General features: G+C 43.3%; 2 protein-coding genes across 2 annotated transcripts in view; one reads left to right on the plus strand and one right to left on the minus strand.

Annotated features, from left to right (window-relative positions):
• The first annotated feature begins 4,967 nt into the window (after positions 1 to 4,967).
• Positions 4,968 to 19,427, plus strand: gdpd4a (glycerophosphodiester phosphodiesterase domain containing 4a). Its single transcript, XM_034528836.1, has 16 exons — positions 4,968 to 5,076; positions 5,922 to 6,027; positions 6,383 to 6,486; positions 7,375 to 7,468; positions 8,243 to 8,302; positions 8,395 to 8,493; positions 8,604 to 8,697; positions 10,509 to 10,654; positions 10,786 to 10,868; positions 12,245 to 12,395; positions 12,799 to 13,017; positions 13,751 to 13,908; positions 15,680 to 15,827; positions 17,208 to 17,290; positions 18,235 to 18,314; positions 18,894 to 19,427. Exons 1-16 carry the CDS (start codon positions 5,015 to 5,017, stop codon positions 18,989 to 18,991), a joined length of 1,785 nt encoding a protein of 594 aa, XP_034384727.1. The 5' UTR covers positions 4,968 to 5,014; the 3' UTR covers positions 18,992 to 19,427.
• A 4,022-nt stretch (positions 19,428 to 23,449) lies between these two features.
• myo7aa (myosin VIIAa) overlaps positions 23,450 to 27,492 on the minus strand; it is a 33,276-nt gene continuing 29,233 nt past the window's right edge. The window contains exons 40-49 of the mRNA XM_034528830.1: positions 27,149 to 27,304; positions 26,830 to 26,935; positions 26,623 to 26,736; positions 26,418 to 26,505; positions 26,007 to 26,113; positions 25,691 to 25,876; positions 25,319 to 25,435; positions 24,776 to 24,859; positions 24,474 to 24,593; positions 23,450 to 24,276 (exon numbers count right to left, since the gene is read on the minus strand). Coding sequence (XP_034384721.1) covers positions 24,184 to 24,276; positions 24,474 to 24,593; positions 24,776 to 24,859; positions 25,319 to 25,435; positions 25,691 to 25,876; positions 26,007 to 26,113; positions 26,418 to 26,505; positions 26,623 to 26,736; positions 26,830 to 26,935; positions 27,149 to 27,304 — 1,171 coding nt within the window. The 3' untranslated portion in view covers positions 23,450 to 24,183. The remainder of the gene's footprint in view (positions 24,277 to 24,473; positions 24,594 to 24,775; positions 24,860 to 25,318; positions 25,436 to 25,690; positions 25,877 to 26,006; positions 26,114 to 26,417; positions 26,506 to 26,622; positions 26,737 to 26,829; positions 26,936 to 27,148; positions 27,305 to 27,492) is intronic.

The raw sequence follows: 27,492 nt of genomic DNA on the forward strand, positions 1-27,492 counted from the left end.
CTGACCCGTGACTCTGACCCGTGACTCTGATCCGTGACTCTGACCCGTGACTCTGATCCGTGACTCTAACCCGTGACTCTGACCCGTGACTCTGACCCGTGACTCTGATCCGTGACTCTGACCCGTGACTCTGATCCGTGACTCTAACCCGTGACTCTGACCCGTGACTCTGACCCGTGATAGGATCCGAACCGTGAGTGTTATGATCCATTGCACCAGTACTTAATACCACATCTAAATATACCATATTAGAATTGAGATAAATCAAATGAATAAATCAAGTAAGCCTTTATTTACTAACTTCTTTGGTGCAGTTGAATAAATTAAGCTCATATCCAGCTGAAAACCAATATGGGTATTTAGTAATGTCGACCGCGATGTCTTATCAGCCCTTTGACTTAAATGGTAGTCCTGTGCATCATGAAGGCAAATAGAAATAATAGCGGTGACATTTACCTTTTCACTTAAATGTCAGTATGCGAATGCATTTTCTCTCTCTCTCTCTCTGCTTACTCTAAAATAGACACATTCACATGAGTGTGTGTGGGACGTTGTGTAAAGAGAGTCCACGTCTTACCCTGCAGAATATGTGTGCATAACGGCTTTGATGACTCCTGATGGTGATTTCTCTCTGAGTCGTTTCCCTCTTTGTAATACTCCATCTGGCTCTTTCTTGTTTATTACGCCACCTCCCTTCATCCTTCTCGCTGCAGTAATAATAACAGATCTGATGTCATCGTTGCCATGGCGGTTGTGTGATGACTCGGCTTGTTGAATCGGCCTGGCTGTCTGGTGGCAGACGTCACGAATGAATGGGTGGTTATATACCAGAATAGAGCAGGAGGTTATTTATCTTACCAGATCACAATGACATGGATTTGGATCAAACCATAGGCTATGCAAACAAGCCTATGGTACAAAGCAGAGTAGTCAGTCAAAACTAAATGTTCATAATAAAAATAATAATAATTTCACATAGTGAAAGAAAATTGTCTTCGGTAAGGGGCTCGCAAACAACATAAACACAGACTCACGTAAAACAACATTCATACAAAAACATTCTTGACCCAAGAACCAATGTATATCAATAATTAAGATTATAAAAATAAACAGAAATATGGACTCCAAAAAATTAGTTAAGTAGGAAGATGATAAAGCACTTTGACTAAAGTACTTTGATAATAATATGGTCTGTAATGAGTACTTTGATAATAATGTGGTCTGTAATGAGTACTTTGATAATATGGTCTGTAATGAGTACTTTGATAATAATGTGATCTGTAATGATTACTTTATAATGTGGTCTGCTGTTTGATTTAAAATGGTTGGTAGTATTGGTATTTAAACAAAAAACTGTCTTCAGTAGTATATTATGTTGTTGCTGGTTAAAGAGACATCTGTTATTCAGTCCTGATGTGCTTACCATATGTCAGCCCAGTAACTCTATCATGTTACACACACACACACACACACACACACACACACACACACACACACACTGTACATGTATTCAGGGTGAGTTAAGTAACATTGATGTTGCAACAACACCTGCGCCATTACTACTAATCTGCTTCTCTGTAATGAAATCATACATCCGTCATCTTAGCACCAAACCAGTTCACACTCTGGTCAATCGAGTATTTATAATGGAGAGTGTGTGCTAAGCCGCTGAGCTGAACTCTTTGTTCTGAACTCCGGCACACGGTCTTGTTGGACCTACGTTAATCAGATTTAGGGCACCTATCTGGGTCTGTACCACATCAGGTTCCACGTAAGTAGAAGCACAGAAACGAACAGGCTCAATGGTTTTACATTACATTACATGTCATTTAGCTGACGCTTTTATCCAAAGCGACTTACAATAAGTGCATTAAACCATGAGTCCAAACTCAGAACAACAAGAATCAAGCAAGAACAATTTCTTCAATAACGTTAAACTACAAAGTGCTATCAGTAAGAGACATTTAAGTGCTACTAAAGTGCTAAACAACAAAGTGCTATCGGTAAGGGACATTTAAGTGCTACTAGAGTGCTACTACGGCTCTACCTTCCCTATTCAAGGTATAGTCGAAAAAGATGTGTTTTTAGTTTGCGATGGAAGATGTAGAGACTTTCTGCTATCCTGATGTCAATGGGAAGCTCGTTCCACCAATGAGGAGCCAGCACAGCAAACAGTCGTGATTTTGTTGAGTGTTTAGCTCGAAGTGAAGGAGCTACAAGCCGATTGGCAGAAGCCGAGCGAAGTGAACGGGCTGGGGTGTACGGTTTGACCATGTCCTGGATGTAGACCGGACCCGATCTGTTCGCAGCACGGTACGCAAGTACCAATGTTTTGAAGCGGATGCGGGCGGCCACCTGTAACCAGTGAAGGTCGCGGAGGAGCGGAGTAGTGTGGGTAAATTTCGGGAGGTTGAAGACCAGTCGAGCAGCTGCATTCTGGATGAGCTGTAGCGGTCGAATGGTATTAGCAGGTAGACCTGAAGGAGGGAGTTGCAATAGTCTAGCCGTGAGATGACCAGAGCCTGGACCAGAACCTGTGCCACCTTCTGAGTGAGAAGGGGTCGTATTCTCCTGATGTTGTACAGCATGTACCTACAGGAGCGTGTTATTGCGGTAATGTTGGCAGTCAGAGAGAGTTGACTGTCGAGCGTCACTCCGAGGTTCCTGGCAGTCGGAGTCGGAGCCAGCACTGAGTTGTTGAAGTTAATAGTCAGGTCGTGGGTGGGAGAGCCTTTTCCTGGAAGGAGGAGAAGTTCAGTCTTGTCCGGGTTAATTTTCAGGTGGTGAGCGGACATCCACTGAGAGATGTCGGTCAGACAGGCAGAGATTCGTGTTGCTACCTGTGTTTCGGATTGGGGAAACGAGAGGATCAGTTGGGTGTCGTCAGCATAGCTGTGGTAGGTGAAGCCATGCAAGCGAATGACAGAGCCAAGAGAGTTGGTGTACAGAGAGAAGAGAAGAGGGCCAAGGACTGAGCCCTGAGGGACCCCAGTAGATCAAGTCGATCAAATGTCCTATTATCCAGCTTAAATTAACCCGATGATTAAAGTCAGGCTATCTCGGTTTCTCAAAGGCTGATCCGCCCTCAAACAATCTCGTTAATTTGAACCAGACGTCAGTACTCAGGATAGTTGCGTGTGCCCGTCCTACTTCAAAAGGGGGAAGCGTCGATCACTGAAATATGATTTTCTAACAGCACAAAGGCAAATAAACTCAAAGAAGAGCCTCTTTTTTCTCCGCTGACGAGCAGTCTGGAGGCTGAGACCAAGCGGCAGGTCCGACCACTGCGGCTTCAAAAGTCCTCAGACGGTCGAGGAGCTCCTCGACCCTGCTGGCCGTAGAGCAGCTGTGGTTGTATAGATGCCTTCCTGGCGTCTGAAGAGCTGGATGCATGGCGCTGTCCTCCGCTGAGCTTGTCTTGGCCAGATTGTACTATCACAGGGTGTGGTGGGGCAAAGCTCAGGGGCAGAGGAAACAGGCTGGGTACGGTGAAACAAAAAACTCTCTTTACTGACAACAAGTTAAACGTGGAACTCAGGCTAGAAGTAGCACAAGAGATTAACTACACAGGGAATTTACAACAGGAATTAACAGGAACTAACAACAGGCACTAACAACAGGAACTAACAACAGGACTAAACAACAACAATCTGGCCCGCAAACAATCAACAGTCACTGGGGAGACAGACACAGAACTAACAGGGTGTTACACAAACTTGTTTGTGTAACACCCTGAAAAGCCTGACGTATGTAATCGTATCCTGAAAATTATCCAGCTAACTACGTTAGCCAGGTACGAAGGATAGGGCCCAGGTCTGATCTGGGATCTGGAATCCTTTTAGAGCTGAAACAACCAGTTTAATAATTGAGGTCACCTGTCAAGCAATCTTTCCAAAATGGTCTCGCTTCAGCTTCTCAAGTGCTACTTTTTGTTTTATATGATTGACTCTGTCAAGGAGGTTTTGTTTTCTATTCCATTTGTTTGTTTGTCAACAGGATTACGGAAAAACTAGTGGCCATGGGTCTGATTTGATTGGCCTGCTTTACTAGTATTTGGTTCAGTGGCGCAGTGGATGGAGAGCTGTTGCATAACTATTCATAATACACCACACTACTGCTCTCATTGTTGTTGTTGTTGTTGTTGAGGTGTTGATGGGACACCTTGTAGAAAACAACCTAACGCATCTATTTTTTGTGAAATATTAATACCTTTTCATAAATGTAAATATAATCAATACGAAATGCTGTGACATATCAGTTTAGGAGCACTAAAAGGAGGCAGAGGAACCTGCCTTTGTCACAGATTATCTGTCCCATAAACTACTATACTATACAGTTTAAGCAAATATGACAACAAGTTATTTTTGATTTCATTAGCGACTGTAGATCAAAATCTGTTATTTCAGCTCAAGTGGCATCCAGTTGCTGGCTGGCCGGTTTTCTTTTAGGGTCTGTTGATTTTCCTATTCGACTGGTCTAATTATACTATTACTGGAGTAATATGGAATGATGAGGCAGAGTAAACAGACCATATAGGACAGTTTGTGTGTGTGTGTGTGTGTGTGTGTGTGTGTGTGTGTGAGAGAGTGTGTGCGTGAGAGAGAGAGAGAGAGTGTACAGTCATAAATCACCTGAATCACACAACTTGTGTCTTCACAACTTTATCAGATGTAGGTCATTGTGTATTTCTGTGATAGTGTCTGTATCTTCTGGATTAGTTTAAACAGGCTACAGCCAGGACGACACACACACACACACACACACACACACACACACACGTACCCTGCTGAGTCTAGTTTTCCTATAAATGTATTTTAAATTGATTATACCCTTCTTCTCTCCCTCCAGGTGAAGGTGGTGCCTATTTTTTTCTCTCTCCTGTCCCCTGTTCCTTCTCCTTCTCCTCCTCCTCCTCCTCCTCCTCCTCCTCCTCCTCCTCCTCCTCCTCCTCCTCCTTCCTCCACTCTCTCTTGCCCTCCCTCTGTGTCTGTGATGCCGGGCTGTGGGTGAGTGTATGCCTGTGACCAGACTGAAGCTGGGGAAGCTAAAGGTGGTGCGGCGGCAGCTGCTGCAGAGGTAGAGAACAACACACACCATCACCTGACTGTCATGGAGTCACGAAATATTCAAAGCAGCGTGAATGCATATACAAACTGATGACAGTTTGTATATGCATTCACGCTTATGCTCATGCTTGTGTTTGTGACGGTTATTTAAAATGGACTGGGAAACAACGGATGCGTCACAGTGCTTCTGTACAGAGGGAGCCTGAACGCATCATCTAAACAGGGATATTTTCTTATTTGGTGTGACTATGTGATGTAAGGAAAGACATTTGGATGGAATCTGAATCATTGAACTGACAGGTGCAGCCTATACTTAAATTGCACAGTTCATTTTTTACAAGCTGCATGCAAGGTCCTGATTTGGAAATATTCGGTCGATACGCTTTGATTTAGAGTAACCGGAGAATTCAAAGACCTGAGGCAGCACAATCGGTTCACAAGAGAAGATCCTGCACATTTCAGATCACACCCATCAGTGATACCTGACGGTTGGCACCTGCTAAAACTTCGAAGCTGCGACCTAAATGTTTTGCACGTTGAAAATTTAAAAAAGTGCAACGAGAGGTAAATGGTTTTATTTGAGGTTATTTAGCCTCAGAGCTCAGTGAATCTGGGTGATTTATTAGCCGAGAACCAGATCCAGATGTGTTTCATCAGTTTCCAGAGTTCCACACAAAGCTCTAATAAAACAGGCAATTGTTGTTTTCCAGAATACGTTATCTTTAAAATCTCCCAAATGTTAAAAGTTATTATTTTGTCTGGTAATATGCTGCCTAATGTCTTTTTTTAATGATAAAACACTGAGCTTTATTCTTAGTTTTGAAAAATATGCATTACTAATTGACTGTAAATCAGGTATGAACACCAGCCGTTTGTCTCCTGCCTGGCCGGCCTCTATGGGTGCCAATGGAGACGATACCAGAGAGCTCGGGCCCAGCCTGGAGAGTGCTGCTGCAGCAAGGTAAACACACACACACACACACACACACACACACACACACACACACACACACACACACAGCACCATCTATAAGCAGTGAGTTGAGCTGATAGAGCAGAGTATTGATTCCCCTGACAGGTGTTCCGTCCGTCCGGCCTGCTGACTCCAACAGTCAGTTACTGCTTTTCTCTGAAAAATATGAGCACATATTCACTCTGTCAGCTTCTTTCAAATATACTGCCTCCTTATGCACTCAGTAATATGATTAACTTCCTCTGTGGAATTGTGGAAGCATCAGGGAGTCCGATTATGACTAGAAATCCTTTTGTGTGTGTGTGTGTGTGTGTGTGTGTGTGTGTGTGTGTGTGTGTTACAGGTGGAGTGTGGCAGTTTTGGCCTCCTGATCCTCACCTTCTTTCTGAGTTTTTTATTCCTCTATTTCTGGAGTGAAGCTCAGAACGACTACATCGACTTTGACTGGTGGGTAAACACACAGCACATACATGTTGCCACATGCACACACACAGGCTCATGTTGGTCGGAGGGATTTTTTGGTTTGAAGTGCATGTTGTTGTCATTGTTATGGGGATACGATTAAAACACTTTATTTAACCCGAAGGGAATGGCTGCGCAGTGGTTGCAATGTAAAGTAGGAAGAGATGTGCAAAGAGTGACAATATATAAAAGACCAAGATAACGGGAGGTGCAAAAACACAAAAAATGACTAAGATAACAGTAAAATGCAAATACGGTGCAATCCAAAATATAAAAAATCAGGTATGTGTCATAAAATATGGTGGGGTTGCATATGGATGTGTATGTAGAGTGTCAACAGTATAGACCTGAGGTAGTCGTGTAGGAGTGCCCGGTAATACAGAACGATCACCTTAGTTACCGTCAGTTGACATAAAGAAATGAGTTCATGGAGCGGTGGAGGTATGAGTGCTCAACCTAAGAAATGAGTCTGCATTTTTCCCCTTCTGGTTCCCTCGTCTCAAAGTCTTCCTTGAATGGACTTCTTGGTTAGAGGCCTGAAATACGATCTGTTGTCAACACAAGCTTGAGAGATTTCGTTCTGTGACGTAGGATGCATCAGTAGATACCCCTCATTTTGAAGCTTTAATGTTTGTCAATTGCATTTGTGCTTCAGAAATCATAAACGTGGGGTTGATTTGAAAAGAGTATCTTGCTGAATGAAACATGTATATAGGAATCACAAACCTGCGTTTGCCACAGAGCTTATTTTCTGCAATACTTTCCTTTTTGTCGAAGAACAAAAGTGAGATTCTAACTTCCGGGTTGGCCAACAAAAACAACGGTGCACGTGGCCCACTGTTTGTGAAAGCTGCTGTTTTTGTGCCTCCTCAGGTTTAACTTTGGGACCCTGGGCTTCTGGTTCCCCTGGTCTCTGGTGCTGCTGGTCGTCGCTGCTGCTCTCTTCACATACATCGCCCTACTGTTGGTACGAAATGTGCTGGGAAAGCTCTTTGCAGCCACTGTAATGTTCTTCAGCAAGACACTTGGCCTTTCTGCTTCTGTTCAACTCAGATATAGCAGTAGTGTCCCCTCTTTTTATTGTGTGTAGTGTTTGAAACTATTTTCTTTCATTACGCAGGTTCACATTTGCCCATCGAGCCCTTTGTATCTTTGTATGGACAAAGATTTGTCTCAGTATTATTTGTGTGAACAGAGCGACAATCCGTGTCTAAATGTGACATCTGGAAATAAAAAACACCTTCCATAAGTAAAAAAAAAGAAAGAAAGAAAAAAGCACAATTTATTACATGAAATTAATTTACAAATAAATGAAATGCATTTGTGATCCCATCTTCATTAGTTCTGTACAACCACTGAAGGCCAGCCAACTCATCCATTACATTTTTCATTTATTGTTTCAGAATTATCATCTAGTGTAATAAATAAATTGAGATTTAACAATGTTCAGTTTGCTGAAGTTAAACAGAAATATATGTTCTGGACCGGTCAGAACTGACGGTACTTTATTTATCTTATTTAAGTTGCAGTACACAGGAGGAAAGAGTGCAAATACGTAGAGTGCAAATAAAACTAAATATAAAAAATAAAGATTATCAATAAGGTACAAAAAACAAATGTACACAATGCCAGGAATGTGAAGCGGTTAACAGTAATTCAAAATATACACATATCAATAAAGAAGCACATTTGTTGACGCAGCTTTATGAACGTTTTTGATGAATATCTGAATGCTGTTCAGGTGCTGGCAGTGTGTCTGCTCTCTGAGGGACAGAGGCTGTACCTTCACTGGAGTCACAAGGTAATGATAATGATAATTCCCATAAATAAACACTGACAGACGAGATATCACATGTGGTGTTTTTTTTTCTTATCCTCCCGTGTTTTTGTCAGACTGGCATCGTGGTGGCGTTGGCCTTCTCTGTCACCGCCACCGCCATCTTGTCTGACCTCTGGAGCAAAGAATGGAAGACTCTCCTCCTCTCGCTGCAGGTCGGTCAGTCCGGACACACCAGCCAATCACAGGAGAGAATGTCAGATCTTTTTTTTTTGTTCATATGAACGGTAATTTATGCTTTATGATGTGCTCTTTTTATCGTTAGGTGACGGCGCCTTTCCTCCACGTGGCCGCGGTCTCACTAATGGCGATTCTCTCCTGGCCAATAGCGTTGCACTCCTTCCGCATGAACAAGAGAAGTAAGCAGTGTGGGTGTTTCATCTTTTGGAAGGGAGGTGGGCCTTTGGCTCTCTGACAGAGTGTGAGGGGGGGAGGGGGTAAGGTTTTTGTCAAAGGAGTCTGCTGGCTTTGAAGAGAGCAGCGATAACGGCTTCAAATGGACAGGGCTGTCTGACAGCAAGGTAAAGCTGGGAAATATTCTAATTATATTGTACACTTAAACTCCCGTGCTGGTACTCCTGCATGTACTGTCTATCTCCTGACTATGGATAAGTTCCTCAATCCTACTTCAAATGATCCGAAATCTCCTATCAAGATTATACAAAATTAAAAAACACAAAGACAAGACATAGCACATGTAATGACTAATTTCCACCAGAATGACGGGAGTCCTGTCACAAGGCAAAGCCCCTAATCCAGTAGCATATGACTGTACCTGTACCCAACAGTAACAGTATGAGCCTGACTAAGAGCACCTGTTGACATTTCCTCTCTCTCTGTCTCTCTGTCTCTCTCTCTCTCTGCTCAGCGGACCGACAGAGGGCAGGGAGGGTAATCAATATAACAATACAGTGTATTGATTGAAGAGGAGTACCAGTTTTGTACCAGTTACTGATTTATTTGATTTGCAGTAACCGTTGCAACAATCAGCCATGAGCCCTTCTTCGTGTAGTTTAGTGATATATTATCATGTGCTACAGAAACTATAATATACAAGTGAGCTGAATGGAACAGAACATCAGACAAAGTGGTTATATTTAGTGTATTTATTTTAGGAATAACGCCCCCAAAATATGTTGTGACCTCATTGGTTTAACTTCTCCCCCTGCAGCAGAGATGTAAAAGTGTGTGGTATGTGTTAGTTTTTTAAAAGACGATTCTTTATGGATGAACTTCATGTTTCCAGTTGTATCTTTGAACAATCGTTAATATCAATGATAATGGTCAAGATACTTTGTAAAAGACATGTAGCTTTTTCCATGTTCGAAAACCAGACGGCCGTCATTCTGCCTGTCGCCCATATGGCTGCTGATCAGCACCAGACCACCATGTTGATCCTATCAGGGAAGATTTACTGTATCTCATCCTGATTACTGTAAATTCCAATTTCTACTCCAGCTATCACACTCCCTCGCCCCTTAACTGGGCCATATTTAGAGGCTCGGAGGTGTATCTGTCGTTAGTTTTTTGGGATTTGTGGCAGTTATTGTACTGTAGATAGACTTATCCGTGTGTGAGTGTGTGTGTGTGTGTGTGTGTGTGTGTGTGTGTGTTTAATGAACTTATGATTTCACATGAAGCCTTTGAGTAGCTATTGCAGTAATAAAAGCCCCAGTGTACAAGTCGTACTTCAGAAACACTGTATCCTAATAAATCTTATATTTACCCACAAAACTGTTAATCCAATATTAATTCAATTTTAAATTAAAATAAAATAAAATGTGTATATTTACATATTTCTTTTTTGATATGTCTGATAGCGTAACATCACACATAGTTAATGTAATTATTTTTTTAATGTGATAAAATGACAAAATAAATGAATATGATGACGGCACCCTCAGCCGTTCTCAAGGCACCCATTTTGAAAACTACTGTTCTGGAGGCTTTTACTTCAGCAGCAATAAGGTTTAGGGAACAGGAGTTAAAGGAACACTGTGTAGGATTTAGCGGCATCTAGTGGTGAGGTTGCAGGTTGCAACCAACTGAATACCCCTTCGCTCGCCAAAAGATACCCCTGAATCTGCTCCTTTAAAAAAAAAAAAAAACACATCTTGTATTTAGACAGTAAAAAGGGAGTCAAGTCAATGTACAACTTTGTGTTCTTTAGTGCGCCAGGTGGCTGTCCTGGGTCTCTACCTGTCGGTGCTCTTCTCCCTCTACCTGGTGCCTCTGGGAATGTACTCGCCCTGCATTAAAGAGGCAGGAACGCTGGGACCCGCCCCAAAACTCATCGGACACAGAGGAGCTCCGATGGTGAGACTGAACCAAACCTTGACAGCTGGCCTTAATTCTTCGGTCTTACTAAGTCTGACAGCTGGCCTTTTAATGACCTTCATTTCTATCGGTTATGGTACTTATTTTTTCTCACACGGTTTCATGTGCAGCTTGCTCCAGAGAATACTTTGATGTCGTTTGAGAAGGCAGTGGAAGCTGGAGGAGAAGGACTGGAGACTGACGTCGCCATCAGGTATTAAGGGCTCTCACCTGTGTGTGTGTGTGTGTGTGTGTGTGTGTGTGTGTGTATGTCTCTTGTAAAACAAAATAGTGATAAATAATAGTACAAATGAAAACTTGTGTGTTTGTCACAAACGATGGAAGAAGTAGTCAGATCATTTAAAAGTACTAATACCACACTCTGAAAATACTCCTCTACATGTAAAAGTATTCAGTGTGCAGTTAAATGTTACCGGTCAGTGTTATACATGATGTTTTTGGATTAATATCACTGTGATATTGTCATATTAATGTGTATGTTACAATTTATTACTGTAGATGTTTTAAACTGAGGATTTTCTCAAAACACAAAGGAACACTTCATCCTTTAGTTCATCACAAACATTCAACATCAACACATCTGGAGATACGGTGTTTTCACAGGACAGTAATGGGTTGACATCAGAAGTTAGTGTTGTGTGGTTTCTGGTCTACTTTTGAGCTCACAATTGACTTGAGTGTATTCAGAAATAGGAACATTTACTACTTTAGTACCTAAAATGTGTTCTTAAGCACAGTTAAATATACTTACATTTCACCACTGGTCACAACACTTAACGTCAAAACATGAACATGTAGACAGTCAGACACTAAAAGAGTGCAATGCATTATTATTATTTTTAACTAAATATGCATATTCTGCTAAATTTAAAAACAAAGTTCCACACTGATGATAAAACGTGTTCACTTACTTTAATGGTATTTAGTAATACCTTTTACTGATTTGTTTTTGTTTTAAAGATCGTGAAATATAGTTTCAATGTGACCCTACTATCTTTCACCAAAAGTGAAATCCTGAAATCATTAACAGCGTTAAATTATACAAGAGATTGCAACATGTACAATTATCAGCAGCGCAGTCAGTCTGGTGCTAATTTTACAGCTCAGACACAAGCGTGCTAGCGTGCTTAGTGGGCACTAAGGTGATTACTGCCATGCTAATCCAGTTAGCCGTTAGCCCACACATTAGCTCACGGCAGCTGGGTTAGCATACAGCCTGAAAACAATTAGCAGCATGGCATGACTCAGCGTGAGCGGGTTAGCTTAATCCTGTGCTCCCGGTGACCCCGGCGAGACTGGTAGTTCCTGTGTGTGTGTGTGTGTGTGTGTGTGTGTGTGTGTGTGTGGCTTTAATTTGATTGCAGGTGTTTTGAGGGGTGAACAGAGACTTATAGAGCTAAATGCTTATTGGTGACTTTAAGCATCCTCTTGTCATCTCGGCCCCCTTCCTTGTGTCATTTCCTTCCCCTTTCACTCCTCCTCTCTCCTCACCTATCCTGTTATTCCTCCTCACCTTATCACCACTGGCCTCTCATTTCTGTGTCCTGGGCTTTCCACTTCTGTCTGCAGTTATGATGGTGTTCCCTTCCTGATGCACGACTCCACTCTGAGCAGAACCACCAATGTTGCCGAGGTTTTCCCAAATCGAACCCACGTCGACGCCTCCATGTTCACCTGGGCCGAGCTGCAGCAGCTGAATGCTGGCGCCTGGTTCTTATCGGTGAGGCTTGTAGTTCCAGACGTGGCTTGGTTCGTACATGCAGTACAACAGAAGCTGGAGGGAGAAGGACAGACGTTGTGACCTTGAAAACCTTAGAACTTTGATGCCATGTAAAGATCTGCTTCTTCACTAAGAGATAACTGTAACGTAAAAACAGGTATGACTTATTTGATTTAGTTTCATAAGGCCAAGAGGTTAGAAGATTAACTGAACCCTGAGAGAAGAAAGTTCATGAAAAACCACTGGACATCAGCACAAGTTTTATATTGTTTTCCTAAATATTTCTTAGCAATTTTTATTTTCTGTAGATTTTCTATTATCAAAATAAACAAAACTTAGTGTTTTTTAAAAAAATTCTATGAATGCTCAGTAAGCATCTTTTTTTCAACGCACTCCGTTACAGAGGGATCCCTTTGGGACTGTGTGGTCCCTGTCTGAAGCGGACTGCTCCCGGGCCCAGAACCAGTCTGTTCCCTCACTGGCCCAGTTTCTGGAGTTGGCGGCCTGTAGCGATAAACTAGTGCTGTTTGACCTGCACAGGCCATCGTACGGTCATCCCTGCTACCAGTCATATATCAACACCACTCTGCAGGTGGTGCAGGCCCACATCAACTCCTCACAGGTAACCGCAGATGGATGGATGTGAAACTCAAGCTTCCGTTTCCCGACAAACATACAGTATCAATACGCCTTGTTTTTTTTCAGATTTTCTGCTGATACCGAGTCCAATTCTTAATACTTATATGTCTAAAGCAGCAAAATGTGCAATGTTGATAAAAAATGTATCTGGCACATACTAATAAATTTGGCAAACCTTCACAAGCTTCCTAATCTGAATACCGAAGGTGGTCAAAACGATTCAGTTGATCATCTTAAATCATTTGTGCATAAGTTTGATTGTGAGATTCTGACTCCTGAAATGTACATGATGCCATCTGCTAGAGAGAAGACGTCTCACTCTCACTCGATGCTCATCACCGGAGTCCACAAGGCGCTATCTTAACAGCTGTGAGTGCTAACAACAGCCATGTTCGTTGTTACATTCATTATGATAATATCTCTTCAGGCTATGGAGGGAGGCCTGAAGAGATGGGCTGTTGGTGTTGCTGACTTTGCCAATTTCTTGCTAGATTTAGCATCTTTTCGAGCTGTGCTGCTCACTACTTTCATTGGAAAAGAGTTGGCAACACTGGGCTGTTTTTCTATGGTTGGATCATTTCAAACAATCTAGTGTGGTCTTGCTAGTTTCACAAGAATACCACAAGATTACCACCCGAGCTTTAACACCCTCAAGAGCTTTAACACCATCAAGAGTATTTTTTCCTCATTTACCGTGTGTGCGTGTGTATATGTAGGTGCTGTGGCTGCCATCTGAGGACAGGGAACTAGTCCAGGCTGTGGACCCAGAGCTGCAGCAGACCTCTGGAGAAAAGGCGTCTATTCAGGATCTGAGAGACGGCCACATCACCAGACTGAACCTGCACTACAGCACCATGTCACAACAACAGTTCAGGTACACACACAATTTAAAAAGATTATCACCTAAAAAATACCCAAATTGGTTTAAAATGATTCTCACCAAAAGGATATAACCTCACACAAAAGTTGAAATATGTTTTTTTTGTACTGATCTCCATACTGTACAGAAAAAGTCATCCTGTAATGAACGACACTCGGAAACAGTTCCACGAATAGAAACTGAAAAAAGACGTGCTCCTATTTATGAAAACATTTTTAATGAAATAATCAAACTACATTTGAGGTGTGTTTGTTCTGCGAAAAGGTATTTTATAAAATACAATTCAAATGTGGATATTTGCATTGAAATGTCCAAAACAAATCCTGATGAATTCACAGATTCAAATAAATAAATACATACAATTGGAGGCACTCAATAAGGCAGTTGTGTTTATCTGCTTATACCTGCTGAGGTTAAAGGGACATTTCACTGTGAGCTTATGAATTGGTCTCCTCTGTTTGTGTGTGTGTTTACATGTAGTTATGTAGCTCACGGTATGAATGACTCCATCTCGCCGCGTGAAAGTGTCACTTAAATGTCTGTTTTGTCACGAGTGACTGTCCATATTATATATTATATATATATATTGGAGAAAAAAAGATTTACTTTGAATAACTAACTAGGACTAGGACCTACCAAGCGCTGGATGCAGCCTTAAGTACACCGGGGGGAGAAAACCCGGGTACAGAGGAACTTATTCAGTAGGGGACAGAATTGGTCGAAGTGAGGAGAAGGAGGTGGTTTAGAAGAGAAGAGGGTACAAGAGGCTGATGAGTAGCAGGACTACAAGAGAAACGCGTGGGAGGTGCAGCACAGAGCTGTGGGAGAACAATCTGGAGAGAAAGATGGTTGAGTGACTCTCACACCGACAGGGTTTTTAACACAACTCACACAGTCCACTGAAATAGTTTCCCCTTGTTGCCGGGGATTCCTCCGCACTGCAATATCTCTTTGGAAACATGGAAATATCAGCTTTCATGGCACCGCATTTGTAACCAATGGTTGGATGGATCGTGGTGGTACATTGTGTGGTAACAGTTGTGCTCTGAAGACATCATAAGCACGTTGTGATTATTGCATTCCATGGTGATTATTGTTTCACTACCACAGTTGGGAATCATTCAAGATGTTTCTAAAGTCAGGTAATTAGTGTGTTTGTAATACAGACGGCACAAGTAATTAAACAAAGTATTGAATTAAACCTCAGGATTCATCGATCTGACCTTTTCAGTCCTGCTACTGATACCTGGGCTTTGGGTACCGCTGTATGCCATTCAGTGTGGAAGTGACTGGAATCATTCTTTTATGTAGAAGTCAACATCAGACCCGACTTAAACACTTCTTTCCTAACTAAAATAAAATAAAAATGTAACAGATAAATAAAGGATTAGAATTATATTCATCAACTGATTCAGTTGTTTGAGTCAGTACCGGCCTGAACCGAATTAAACCCGGTAAAAAACAGTAGCTACGCTAAAATATGTGCACCGATTTCAGTGCAAAACAGAGTTATTTAAATATATCTAAATATAAATAACCAGTTTATAGAACTCCTGGGGATTATACAACTCCAGGCTGTACGACCTGGCAGAGAACAGTTTCTGTATTTCGCACACTGTTTGCCTCAACAGATGGTCATTAGACTTTCAAAGGACGCTTTCATCCTGACAATCTGCCAGGCATTCACAGAGGTGTGTGTGTGTGTGTGTGTGTGTGTGTGTGTTTTTGAGAGTGAGGTGAATTCAATCTAACCCTCTCTCCCCAGTAAGTACCAGTCGGTGAACATCAGCACCAACCTGTACGTGATCAGCCAGCCGTGGCTCTACACTCTGGCCTGGTGTGCCGGAGCTCAGTCCGTGACCACCAACTCGGTCCACATCCTGTCCAACATCAACAAGCCGCTCTTCCTCATGGTGAGCCCATTCAAAGTCTTCAGATATCGTGATCGCTGCTGTTCCGAACGAGGCTCACGTCATGAGCTCAGTATTGAGTGGGCTTCAGTATGCAGACCCACAAGAGACTCAAAAACAAACGGGCAAAATTAAAGCGGCGTAGGCTGAGATATATTGAGTATTAGTCCCGAGGAAACAGTGGATCCTACATTTCCCACAATGCAACTCAATCTTCAACTGGGAGTAGATGTTAGTGACTCCCTCTCAGACAGAAGCTACTTTAACACTAAAATGTTTTGTGACCTGCTTCTAGACTGGAAAGATATCACTGCCGTTAAAAGTAATCCGATCATTCGTTCCGCACTTTAAGTGATGACCGTGTTTGAATAAGAGCTGTAGTTTCTGTAATGAGGCAAACGTCCACCAAAGAGCATGTGTAGTACTACACCATGTTTCTCAGTAATGTGAAATGGACAAAGATGATCTTTAGGTTCACATAGAGCACTTTGACACATTAGGGTCATGTCTTATATCTGATTCACACCAATAGATCCCATGCAAATTCAACGCACGGATGCGAAGGGTTGCGAACGACGCACATTTTCTTTTGTCCTGCTTATTTCATGCTGAATGACTCATGATATTTATGAACACCTTGTACGGTCAACAGAAGATAGCAGAGAAATGAAATCAGCTAATCGATTAGTGTTGGTAGACTAAGGACAGGGTCGAATTCTTTATACAATCATTTTGTTATGTTTTAATTCATAAACAAAACGTAATTGTATTACTTTATTTACTTATTACTGTGAGCAATGCTGCTGTAATCCTGTAATTTTCTCACTGAGGGACTAATAAAGGATTATCTTATCTTATTATTATTTGGAATTATTTGATTGCTTCTCCTCATGTTTTAGCCTGAGCATGTTTCGTTAATCTCTCCAGACTTGTACTTTCTGGGTTTTTTTGATCCGCTGTGACTTTCAATGAGTCGGCAGGCGGGAGCTCTCCAGCGAGCATCGTGGGTGTTTGGAAGATTTGGCCTTTGACCTTCTGGTTACGCAACACCCTCTCACACCCACATGTCTGCCCAACTTCACATGAGTCTCATTACGTTTTTAATACGGGGGTCCAATTACCTAATGAAAGAATGACATTCATGTTCACACTTTGTTTCAGCAAATGTAATAAACCCTCTGTCTCTCTGTCTGTCTGTCTGTGTGTGTGTGTGTGTGTGTGTGTGTGTGTGTGTGTGTCTGTCTGTCTGTCTGTCTGTCTGTCTGTCTGTCTGTATGTCTGTCTGTCTGTCTGTCTGTCTGTCTGTGTGTGTGTGTGTGTCTGTCTGCCTGTCTGTCTGTCTACCTGCCTGCCTGTCTGTCTGTCTGTCTGTCTCTCTTTCAGACTCCAGAGCAATATAGTTTAATGTGGATTCTGACTGATGCTGTGTCGGCCTTCCTCATCATTGCAGTTTTCATATTTCACTGGTGCGTGTACACACACACACACACACACACACACACACACTCATGATTGTCCTTCCCTGCTAACTGTAACGTCTGGTGTTGGGGAGGTGACGCCGTGCATGGCTGAGTCATCCTGGCTGCTTATTAGGTTTCATAAATGCATTAATATGTCAGGAGGGAGGGAGAGAAACCCAGTTGGGACAGTCTCACTTATTGTTCAACCTGGTATTTTTTCCATCATATACATCATTTCTATCATATATATGTTATAATATTTGACATTAAAAAGCTTAATTGGGGACAGACATACTGTGGGACCACTAGACAGCTTTTGGTTAGAGTTCACCACAAAGTTCAGATTAACCCCCAAAAGTTAAACACACCCACCCCGTCCTGCCCGTTATATGATGTGATATGACATTGGACCTTCACACCTAGTTCAATTGTCAAGAGAACAATATATTTTCATTTAGTCTTAGCCTGTGTCAAACACCACTGAAACTATAAATATCCTCCAGGAGAGACGGCATATTTAAACGGTCTCTCCTGGACGGTTAAACGACCAGGCCTTTGGACTGAGGTATAAAACATGTCCGTGAGATTCATCACTTCCTGCCAGCCAGATGAGGCTCTGCACCACAATGGGCTGGATGTGTTTTTACATTTTTGTGGATTTATTTATACTTTATTGTTATCTCGTCTTCTCTTTCATCGTCAGCCACTCACTTCTCCCTTTTATACCTAGTCCACTCTCACCTGGACCCCTACACACACACACACACACACACACACATCCTGATGCACCATCAAAGCCGTTACAGTGGCGCATGTGACAGTCTTAAAGCACTTTGAAGTACAGAAACGCACCTGGTTATTCTCCGCCGCTCTGATCTCTCTCTTTGGTGTGTGTGTGTGTGTGTGTGTGTGTGTGTGTGTGTGTGTGTGTGTGTGTGTGTGTGTCACAGGTGGAGAGAGAGAGGCCTGCCCTTCTGGTCCGGCAGCCGTCAGACTCATGAGAACGGACCATACAGCAAGTTCCGGACGGGTACGTTTGTTGTTGTTGTTCGATCATTTGATAACCCTTTTTTCACAAAGAAAAGTTAATCTTGAAACTGAATTTTAAGATTTCATGTGAATGTGACACATTTTGTCGATCGGTCTATTTTATACGTTGGGACGAACAAAAAGTGTCTCGGCCAGCTTCTTGTTCATTTTGGGAAATACTGTGCCGTCTTATGGGAGTCAGATGAGGACATCAATATCAGTCTCCTCCTGCTGATCAGTCCAGAGTTCGGCTTTAAAGGAGCGTTGAGCCGACATTAAAAGAGGAAATGTCTTATCTCATATTCCAGCAAGCGAAGCACCAACACACTCCAGCATCTCAGAGTCACAGGAACAAGTTTTATTCAGAGAAGCTGACTGTTCAGAATGCACTACGCAATACAAAAAGCCCGTCCCTCAGCTAACGCTAACCACGCGGTTGATATTGACGTCGATCATATCCCCCAAAATCAAAGTTGGAGACGTTATTCTTGTCATTACCGTCTTTGCGTGCGTTGATCTTCCGCTGTGTGACGGTGTGCGTGTGTGTGCGTGTGTGTGTGTGTGTGTGTGTGTGTGTCAGACTCCTCCGAGGTCATCTGTGTTCGCTGGAGCCCCCTCCACTCCGACCCCCCTGCCGGAGCCCTCAACATCTCCCTCCCCTTGGTCTTCAACCCATGACACCCTGCATGACACCCTGCATGACACCCTGCATGTCAGCCCTGCCGGAGACCTTGTATGAACCCTGAACCCCGTGTGACCTGTGCTCCCATGTGTCCTGTAGAAAACTAGCTTGAGCCCTGGATGAAGCCCAGAGAGAGAGATTTGTGTGTGATTTAACCGGCTGGAGGGATCGAGTCCTTCATATAATCCTGACTACAGTTCATGTGTCCGGGCCTCATGCATCATCTCTACATTTATGCTTGGCTGAAACACAGAAACGTGTTATCATTAATGAGACTTTCAATACTCATGTCACCTGTACGTACCCAGACCCTCATATTTGTTTCTCGTGCCCCTCCTCCAGAATTGCCTCTGTATTACCCACAATGCCACTTGTTTTGACCTTTGCCCCTCCTTTCCCGCTTTTGCAGAGCTGAGTGACGTGTGGTCCATCTCCAGCGCCAACGTCCGGTCTGATCTACGGAGCATACCCGGTTCCCCCAGCACCCCTCACCTGCCCACCATCACAGAGGAGTGACTGGGGGGGGGGAGGAGAGAGAGAGACAGAGAGAGAGACTTGGTTTGAGATCTTATATTTGTCAACAACATGAAATGTTCATAATATAACAACAAATCAATGTGGTTATTATTTATTAAGACTCTTAAACTAGATGTGGTTTGAATGAACAACAAATACACCTTTTTCCACTGAGCCCTGCGTGGTGAGAGACGCACAAATAACACAAGCCGCTTTGTCTTTGACCGAACAATTTGTGTTCGTAGTGTCGAACACATTTATATAACTTTCTTTTGTATTCAGCTGATATTTTTATCCAAAGAAACTTTATGGTTACAAGATGTTTGGATTCATGTAAAAATCAGAACAAAGTGCACCAAGAACCGACCAGAGTAACAAGCTCATGTAGAGTGATAGACAGCAGACTCTCGGCCCTCTGCACCTCCTCTCTCGCTTCTCTCGGCCTTGTGCACCTCCTCTCTTCCTCTCTCGGCCCTCTGCACCTCCTCTCTTCCTCTCTCGGCTGTCTGCACCTCCTCTCTTCCTCTCTCGGCCCTCTGCACCTCCTCTCTCGCTTCTCTCGGCCTTGTGCACCTCCTCTCTTCCTCTCTCGGCCCTCTGCACCTCCTCTCTCTCGGCCCTCTGCACCTCCTCTCTTTCTCTCTTGGCCCTCTGCACCTCCTTTCTCGCTTCTCTCGGCCTTGTGCACCTCCTCTCTTCCTCTCTCGGCCCTCTGCACCTCCTCTCTCTCCTCTCTCGGCCCTCTGCACCTCCTCTCTTCCTCTCTCGGCCCTCTGCACCTCCTCTCTCTCCTCTCTCGACCCTGTGCACCTCCTCTCTTCCTCTCTCGGCCCTCTGCACCTCCTCTCTCTCTTCTCTTGGCCTTGTGCACCTCCTCTCTTCCTCTCTCGGCCCTCTGCACCTCCTCTCTTCCTCTCTCGGCCCTGTGCACCTCCTCTCTTCCTCTCTCGGCCCTGTGCACCTCCTCTCTCTCCTCTCTCAGCCCTGTGCACCTCCTCTCTTCCTCTCTCGGCCTTGTGCACCTCATCTCTCTCCTCTCTCGGCCCTGTGCACCTCCTCTCTTCCTCTCTCGGCCCTGTGCACCTCATCTCTCTCCTCTCTCGGCCCTGTGCACCTCCTCTCTTCCTCTCTCGGCCCTGTGCACCTCATCTCTCTCCTCTCTCGGCCCTGTGCACCTCCTCTCTTCCTCTCTCGGCCCTCTGCACCTCCTCTCTCTCTTCTCTTGGCCTTGTGCACCTCCTCTCTTCCTCTCTCGGCCCTCTGCACCTCCTCTCTTCCTCTCTCGGCTCTCTGCACCTCCTCTCTCAGTCCGGGGGATGAACAGAACTGCCGAACCAAACCTCATTCGCTGTACTGCAATCTGTGACGCAGCGCGGGACTCGGGCCACCGAGCCCCGGGGCACGAGAGTCCCTTTTCACACTATCGCCTATAACCTCATCGATGCCATTCAAACAGTTGAACACCGGCCCAGAGGCGCACACGCTTCAGAACATGTTCATCACTCAACACCACCAGCTGAGCTGACGCAAAGAAACCCAAAAGAACGAAGCGACCAATGAACACGAGCCGCCGCATCACACGCGTCGCTTTCATTCCGTCCGTCTCGCGCTTCGAGATCAAAACCAAACGGGAAGAGGAAGAGCGGCAAAGGAGCTGGAGACGAAGATGCAACGGACTCCTCGGACCAGGAGACGCACTTTGTACTTTCCTGTCCAGCTGTACATGTTTCAGGCGCTTCAGACCAAACCTTGAAGCGGTTGAACTGTACACTGACGGAGTGAATGTAGAGCACAGGGCTCGGGAAGCTGTGTTTTGTACTAAAGTGAATGTTTCATGGAGCCATAAAGCAGCGTGAGCAGCTTCTTCTTTAGTTTCGTGGTGGAAACCAGACCATGATACGCTCTGCTGCTTTCCCTCATCTAGTGCTTTATGGAAGTACGACTACAACGCCTGTGTGTGCTATGTTGTCCCGACTGAGATCTGTGTCTTGTGAATGAATGATGAATCCCTTTTGACATTAATAATAAAAACAACTATGGCTTTGTTTGCATCACATTTCACAGGAAAGCATTAGTAGACTTTTTCAGTCCATCTTTCTGGTCCTCGGTCCTCAGTCCTGGAGTCCAAAACAGGATGAACCTCAAGCTGAGTCGTCCCAGAGCAGAATCACATGACTTCATGTACTGGATCGTATGTCATATGAATAAGTGGTTAGCACTTTGTATTCGTGTTCCTGTTGAGAATATATTAGGCTAAGCATTTTAGCTGCAATCATAATAGCTGCACAGCCGTATTTATTCTATTGAATATGATGTTGCCCACCGCTGGAGCTTTTTGAGTGAGCGAGTCTGGTGGCGGCTGGATGTTACTTTTGGAGACGCGTTGCATGTGTTGGATTCGCCCAACTTTAGTTTTATAGATGCTTTTATTAAAGTGGCGCTCCACCCACGATCTATCTTTTTACTAACAGTGTCCCAAAGCACTCTGCAGATGAGTCCTAACGTTGACGATGTGCTTTTTAAACATGTTATGTCTCTCTGAAGTCAATAAATAATTACATATTTGGTACTTGCAACTCAGCCAAGCAAGAAAGATGTTTTTGAAAACTTATCTGACGCCCTTTCTAGTTTCTTGTCAAAACTTAAGAGCGAGGCTTTGTTTGATGATTTCTTTAATTCATTTTTTCTTACAGGATATGTTCGAGATCAGTGTCTGCGCAATGGAATTATTAAATTGAGGTCTGAATTTTGACTTCACATCTCCATTTTCTTCGTATCAAAGATGTGTTGTAGGTTTGGCTCCATCAGTGGTTTGATACTGGGACCCCTTCCAGTAACAGAGCTGCCCTTAGTGGGAGCTGTGGTCCCGTGGGTCATGTGACCGGCCGGCTTGTACCCTGAGGCGTTAAATGTACGTCTACAATCTGACATATAATGAAATACAATTATAATATGGGTTTTATTATGTCTATTGCCATTCAAATTGTTAGATCGCTGTAGCATTTATCAACTTGTTACAGACAGCTTTTTAAAAAATATCATTTTAAAGAAGCATTCCCAATTTTTTGTTTTTTTTAGTGTAACTTTTCTCTGATTGTAAATGCTCCTGTCATCTGGTATTAAAACAATAGAAGAAATGTTTGGTTGTTGGTAGCTGTGGGTGTTATTGTTTATGCCTGAACAAACAAACAAACAAACAAAAACCTACATTTCATTGACATGACACAATCTCCACTGGCAAATAACATATTAAATTGATAACAATCACATCTTTTATAACTTTTTTCAACATACTGTATAGTATAGTAACTATACTATGAATCTGTTATTACTTATTTCAACATACTTTGTCGAACAAATTATAGAAACTCAGCACTTTTTTGATATGCTATATGAGGACTTTAATGTCACTTCACTATGACATCCTATACTATGACTTAAGTCAATTTGATGACATACTATACATTTACTTATTTAATGAATTTAAGACATTCTATGCGTTAATATTATTATGAAATATTCATGATGTTTTGAATATAACTATACTATTTAACCTTTTTATACAATTCTTTTACTACTTTTCATGGCTATACGATCACAGTGTCCCAACTGTGTTAAAGACATTGTGAACAACATGAACTACTCATTCATAAATATCAGTCAAAACTAATGTATTTAATGTTTTGTACAAAAGTGAGCACACATCACACAGAACATGAGAGCACTACAGGAAGTCACAACGTCACAGACACACAACGGGCAGCAACACACGTTTGCTGCATTAGTCCTCAAAGAAGCAACAAAGTAAACACATCAAATGAAATGATTGGCACTGTTAAAATACCAAAGTATACTCTCTATATATATATATATATATATATATATATATATATATATATATATATGTGTATATATACATATATGTATATACATACATGTATACATACATATATATATGTACACATATATATACATACATATATACATACATACGCGGTAACTCCTGGAGGGTCTCTGCTGTGTTCCCCAATCAAATGGAAGACGTTCTAAAAATACCATAGATTATTACATTTATTAACCTTTTCACAATCACACCGGTCAAAGAAAGATGGAAAAACCATAGCAACAATAAGGCCTAAAATGATTATGTATTATTGTATTTATTGACAATAATATTACATCAGTACTTCCCAGCTGTATATACAAATAAATCCTAGTAATGTATTGAATTAATAAAAGCATAATATGGACAGATGAACGCTGTAGTCCACCAGTCTCTCTCGTAGTTCATAGATGTATGAACATGTCCAATAACATGAACACTGTATTTCTGTACGAGCACGTCTGCCATTTGGCTCCTGAACCAAACAAGGAAGACCGTTGGAAGGCCTTTCGGACGGAGAGTTTGGAGGTTCTAGAGGTAGTCATCCTCACTGGACGGCTCATCCTCATCTTCATCGTGGTTGTAGTGGTGGTAGCTGCTCGGGCCTTCGCCGGGGTCGTCGCTGCTGGCAGCCGAACTCTCCCCGGTGAGATGTGACCCGTCCGAGCTAGCAGAAGGACTGCGGTTCATCGTCCACAGCTGGTTGGTGAAGGTCCGCCCCCAGCTGCAGTGCTGGCCAATGGGGCGCAAGAGCCGAACGAGCTCAGCGGCCTCCCGCCAGTAAGAAGTTCACTTGCTGTGGCGCGGCCCGGAGCGCTGCTTGTTCATGGTGGTCAGCATCTGGCTGATGTAAGAGGTCAGCAGGTCGTCCATCTTGTAGCCCTGCAGGAGAAATGGAAACACGTACACGTTCAAAATACAGCTGATATCTTCAGTTTATTGTATGACATGACTGTTGTAACCGACCGAAGTGAGTCGTTGGAGTAGACAAGAAGTGTTCTACGCCCCGGCCTTTAATTAAATACAAGCTTGAAAATGTACAGAATCTGTGTGTGTGTGTGTGTGTTTCTGCCACCCACCAGCGAAGTCTCACACAGCAGTTTGCTTCCTCTGACCAGGTTGCCGATGGTGATATGGAAGTAGGTGTTCCCACTGCTCCAGTTGGAGATCTTGGTGAAAGGGTGGGTGGTGAGGATGTCCTGCACAGACACACACAGAGGGGTGACCTCCGTTACCTTCAGGGTCCTCTGATCCACGATGCATACTTGTGGTTAATGAGTGGGCCTGAGTGTGTTTACCGTGTGCACAATCCAAACTGACCATTAAAGTACATCCTTTAGTGTGACACAGGAGCCATCATTATTTCTACAGCAACACAAACCTTTGTCTTCGGGTCGATGAGGCTGACTCCATGCTTGTTTATGGCGATCAGCAGGATTTCTGGGAAGTTGGGCTCTGTGGTTTGCTAGGGACAAAAGACAAAGACTTGTGTTGCTAGGATGTCTAGATAGATCTTATAATGTCTATATTCAGTAGTAAAGTTTCTCTTCACAGTTCATGGTAAATATAAGGACGTCTCGTTTCACTAATCAGGTGAGTCCTCGTTTTCCCTGCCGCGTCCTCTGGTGGGAGGGACTAACTATAACCAACATGAGTGGTGTGCTGAGGTTTCCAGACAGTTAAATCCACACCATCTGCAACCTGTTTGGCCTCGACTGTTTTGATACTTTTTTTAGTGCGCTCTATGAGGAGGATGCAAGAGGAAAACGGCAGTGGTGAAATATTCAGATCCTTTACTTGAGTAAAATGTGAAAAGTCCTGCATGGATTGGATTGTTACTGAACTATGTGAACAATCGGGAAAAGTACGACAAATGAGAAGCGCCCCGTGAGAGCTACAGACAGGAAGGGACAGGTGGGTTCACCTTGACCTCGAAGAAGGCGGAGCCAAAGGTCGGCCATTTGTAGATGGTCTTCAGAAACATCAGTTTGGCTTCTTCTCTTGATTTACCGGCCTGCTTGTTGAAGTATGCGACCACCGACTGCAATCGTCACACAAACACACACAGAGACAATTTGTCTATTATTCGTCACCAAAATGACTTCAACGAGTTGTGACTTGTTGTCTGAGCAGAGAACAAGGTCACCCCTCTCTCTCTGTGTGTTGTAATTTATTAACATAACTAGTCCGGTTATATATACAAATATATATATATATATATATATATATATATATATATATAGAAATAAATATATCAATACATTCATTATCAATATGACTACATATGCAGGTTTACCCTTTTCCAGTCATCTGGTGACATCTGACGAATGAGGTCATGGGGAACCAGCTCCCGAAGCATCTTGGGAATTGTAGGAAAGTGGGATTTGTCATCCTCAAACTTGACGCGGTAGATGAGCGCTGCAAGTTGGAAAACCTCTTCCCGTGAACACTTGTGGTAGCCACGCAAGTACTTAGGGAGCTCCTAATTTTAAGAGGAGAATGAGGGGGAAGAAGTGTTGTTGTTATTTGAACACAAATGCACTCAAGTGTAGGAGAGAGTTGCTGCCTGAAACTTTACAAGTAAAAGTATGTTCACGTCCCTGACAACCGACCTGATAGTAGTGGAAGATAGAGTCGGCGAAGGAGTCCTTCCCTGGAACCGTGTTGGTCCACAACTTCTTCATGAAGAACACCTGATAGGTCAGAGAGGGAACAATCCCTACAAGGTAGGATGGGAAGAGGGAGCAATAGAAGTGTGATCACCTTTACAACCCTGGAGTTGTATTACTTTTGTTTTCCAAAACCCTGAAGTTGGTGGTTGTCGACAACCTGAATAAACAATGAGAGCTTCTGACTGTAACCGTGTAAACGTGTCTCCAAGTCTCCTGATGGGACTCGGGGTCTGTCCTGCGACCCAACCGTGCTTTACGTGTTCCTACTTATGGGTCATATTATTATTAAGACAGCAGGAGGAGGTTTTGTCGGAGCATGCAAGGCCACGCATGAGTAACGGTGGTACTGACCATCTTTAGCAGGTCGAGATTTCTTGATCCAATCCGTCAAATGTCTGACAAAGTCAAAGAAGAAATCCCCCTCTGGCACACTGATCACCTGCACACACACATATATGGTAATACACAGTTTTCTATGACAAAAATGTATTGAGCCTCATGCAACTACAATGATGTTATATGAATACTTTCTGAGAAACACCACTTGACCTCTGACCTTGTCTGAGATCTTAACGAAGAGGCTGAAGCCTTCGGGGGATTTGAGCAGCAGTCTGGTGGCGATGTTCTGGCAGAAGTCCTTGGCTTTGGTGCTGGACTCCACCTCAAACGCCTGTAGGTTTACAGGGCACCGGCGTTCTCAAGTGTGTCATTTTCTTTTTGGTGAGTGTGCATCTGTACGAGTGTGAGTACGAGTGTGTCTGACCTCGTCGGTATCGTCGGGGAAGTAAACTTTGTGGAAGATCTGGGTTGTCTTGTGTTGGATCGCCTCCACTTCCACCAGATGAGGGGGGTACTTCCTGGATCCGTTACTGATACCATGATAACAATAAAGAGAAGAAAAAAAAAGAAATTTAGGGGCCGGGGTTCGAAACCGCCAATCTTCCAATTAGTGGTGTGTGTGTGTGTGTGTGTGTGTGTGTGTGGTGTCTTTTAATGACTGTCAATCCACTCGATGAGTGGACCTGAAGTATGTTTTCCTTCAACAACCATCAGCTGAGACCAGTGGAAGCGTTGGGTCCTACCGTAGAGCCTTGTGCAGCCTCTGCATGCAGTCTCCAGAGAGGGGGTGGTGTTTCTTAGACTGGAGGAAGCGCTGGATGTGCGGCAGCAGCGCGTTACTGGGAGGAAACAGACCAGTACACAACCACAGCAGCTCCCAGCCTTTCTCCTCACTGTACCTGCAGCACAAAACAACTCATGTTCAGTCTGCTGGTTCCGCTCAACACGGCACACCGAATGCAGAAGCCCATACTTTAGTAACACCACGCTTGGAGTTTGAATAGACTTTATGAAATACGTTGAAACCTGAATATCTTTCCGTAATATTTGGTATATTCTTTCACTATAAATACAAATAAAAGGTTTT

The sequence above is a fragment of the Cyclopterus lumpus genome, chromosome 25 (assembly GCF_009769545.1).
Source record: "Cyclopterus lumpus isolate fCycLum1 chromosome 25, fCycLum1.pri, whole genome shotgun sequence".
NCBI lineage: Eukaryota > Metazoa > Chordata > Actinopteri > Perciformes > Cyclopteridae > Cyclopterus > Cyclopterus lumpus.

Bases quoted from the DNA above. Each gene is read 5' to 3' on its own strand.
- gdpd4a (XM_034528836.1), top strand. From the start codon at position 5,015: ATGCCTGTGACCAGACTGAAGCTGGGGAAGCTAAAGGTGGTGCGGCGG. The intron at 8,698-10,508 runs GTAAGCAGTGTG...TGTGTTCTTTAG, and splicing joins CTTCCGCATGAACAAGAGAA to TGCGCCAGGTGGCTGTCCTG. The intron at 13,018-13,750 runs GTAACCGCAGAT...GTGTATATGTAG, and splicing joins CCCACATCAACTCCTCACAG to GTGCTGTGGCTGCCATCTGA.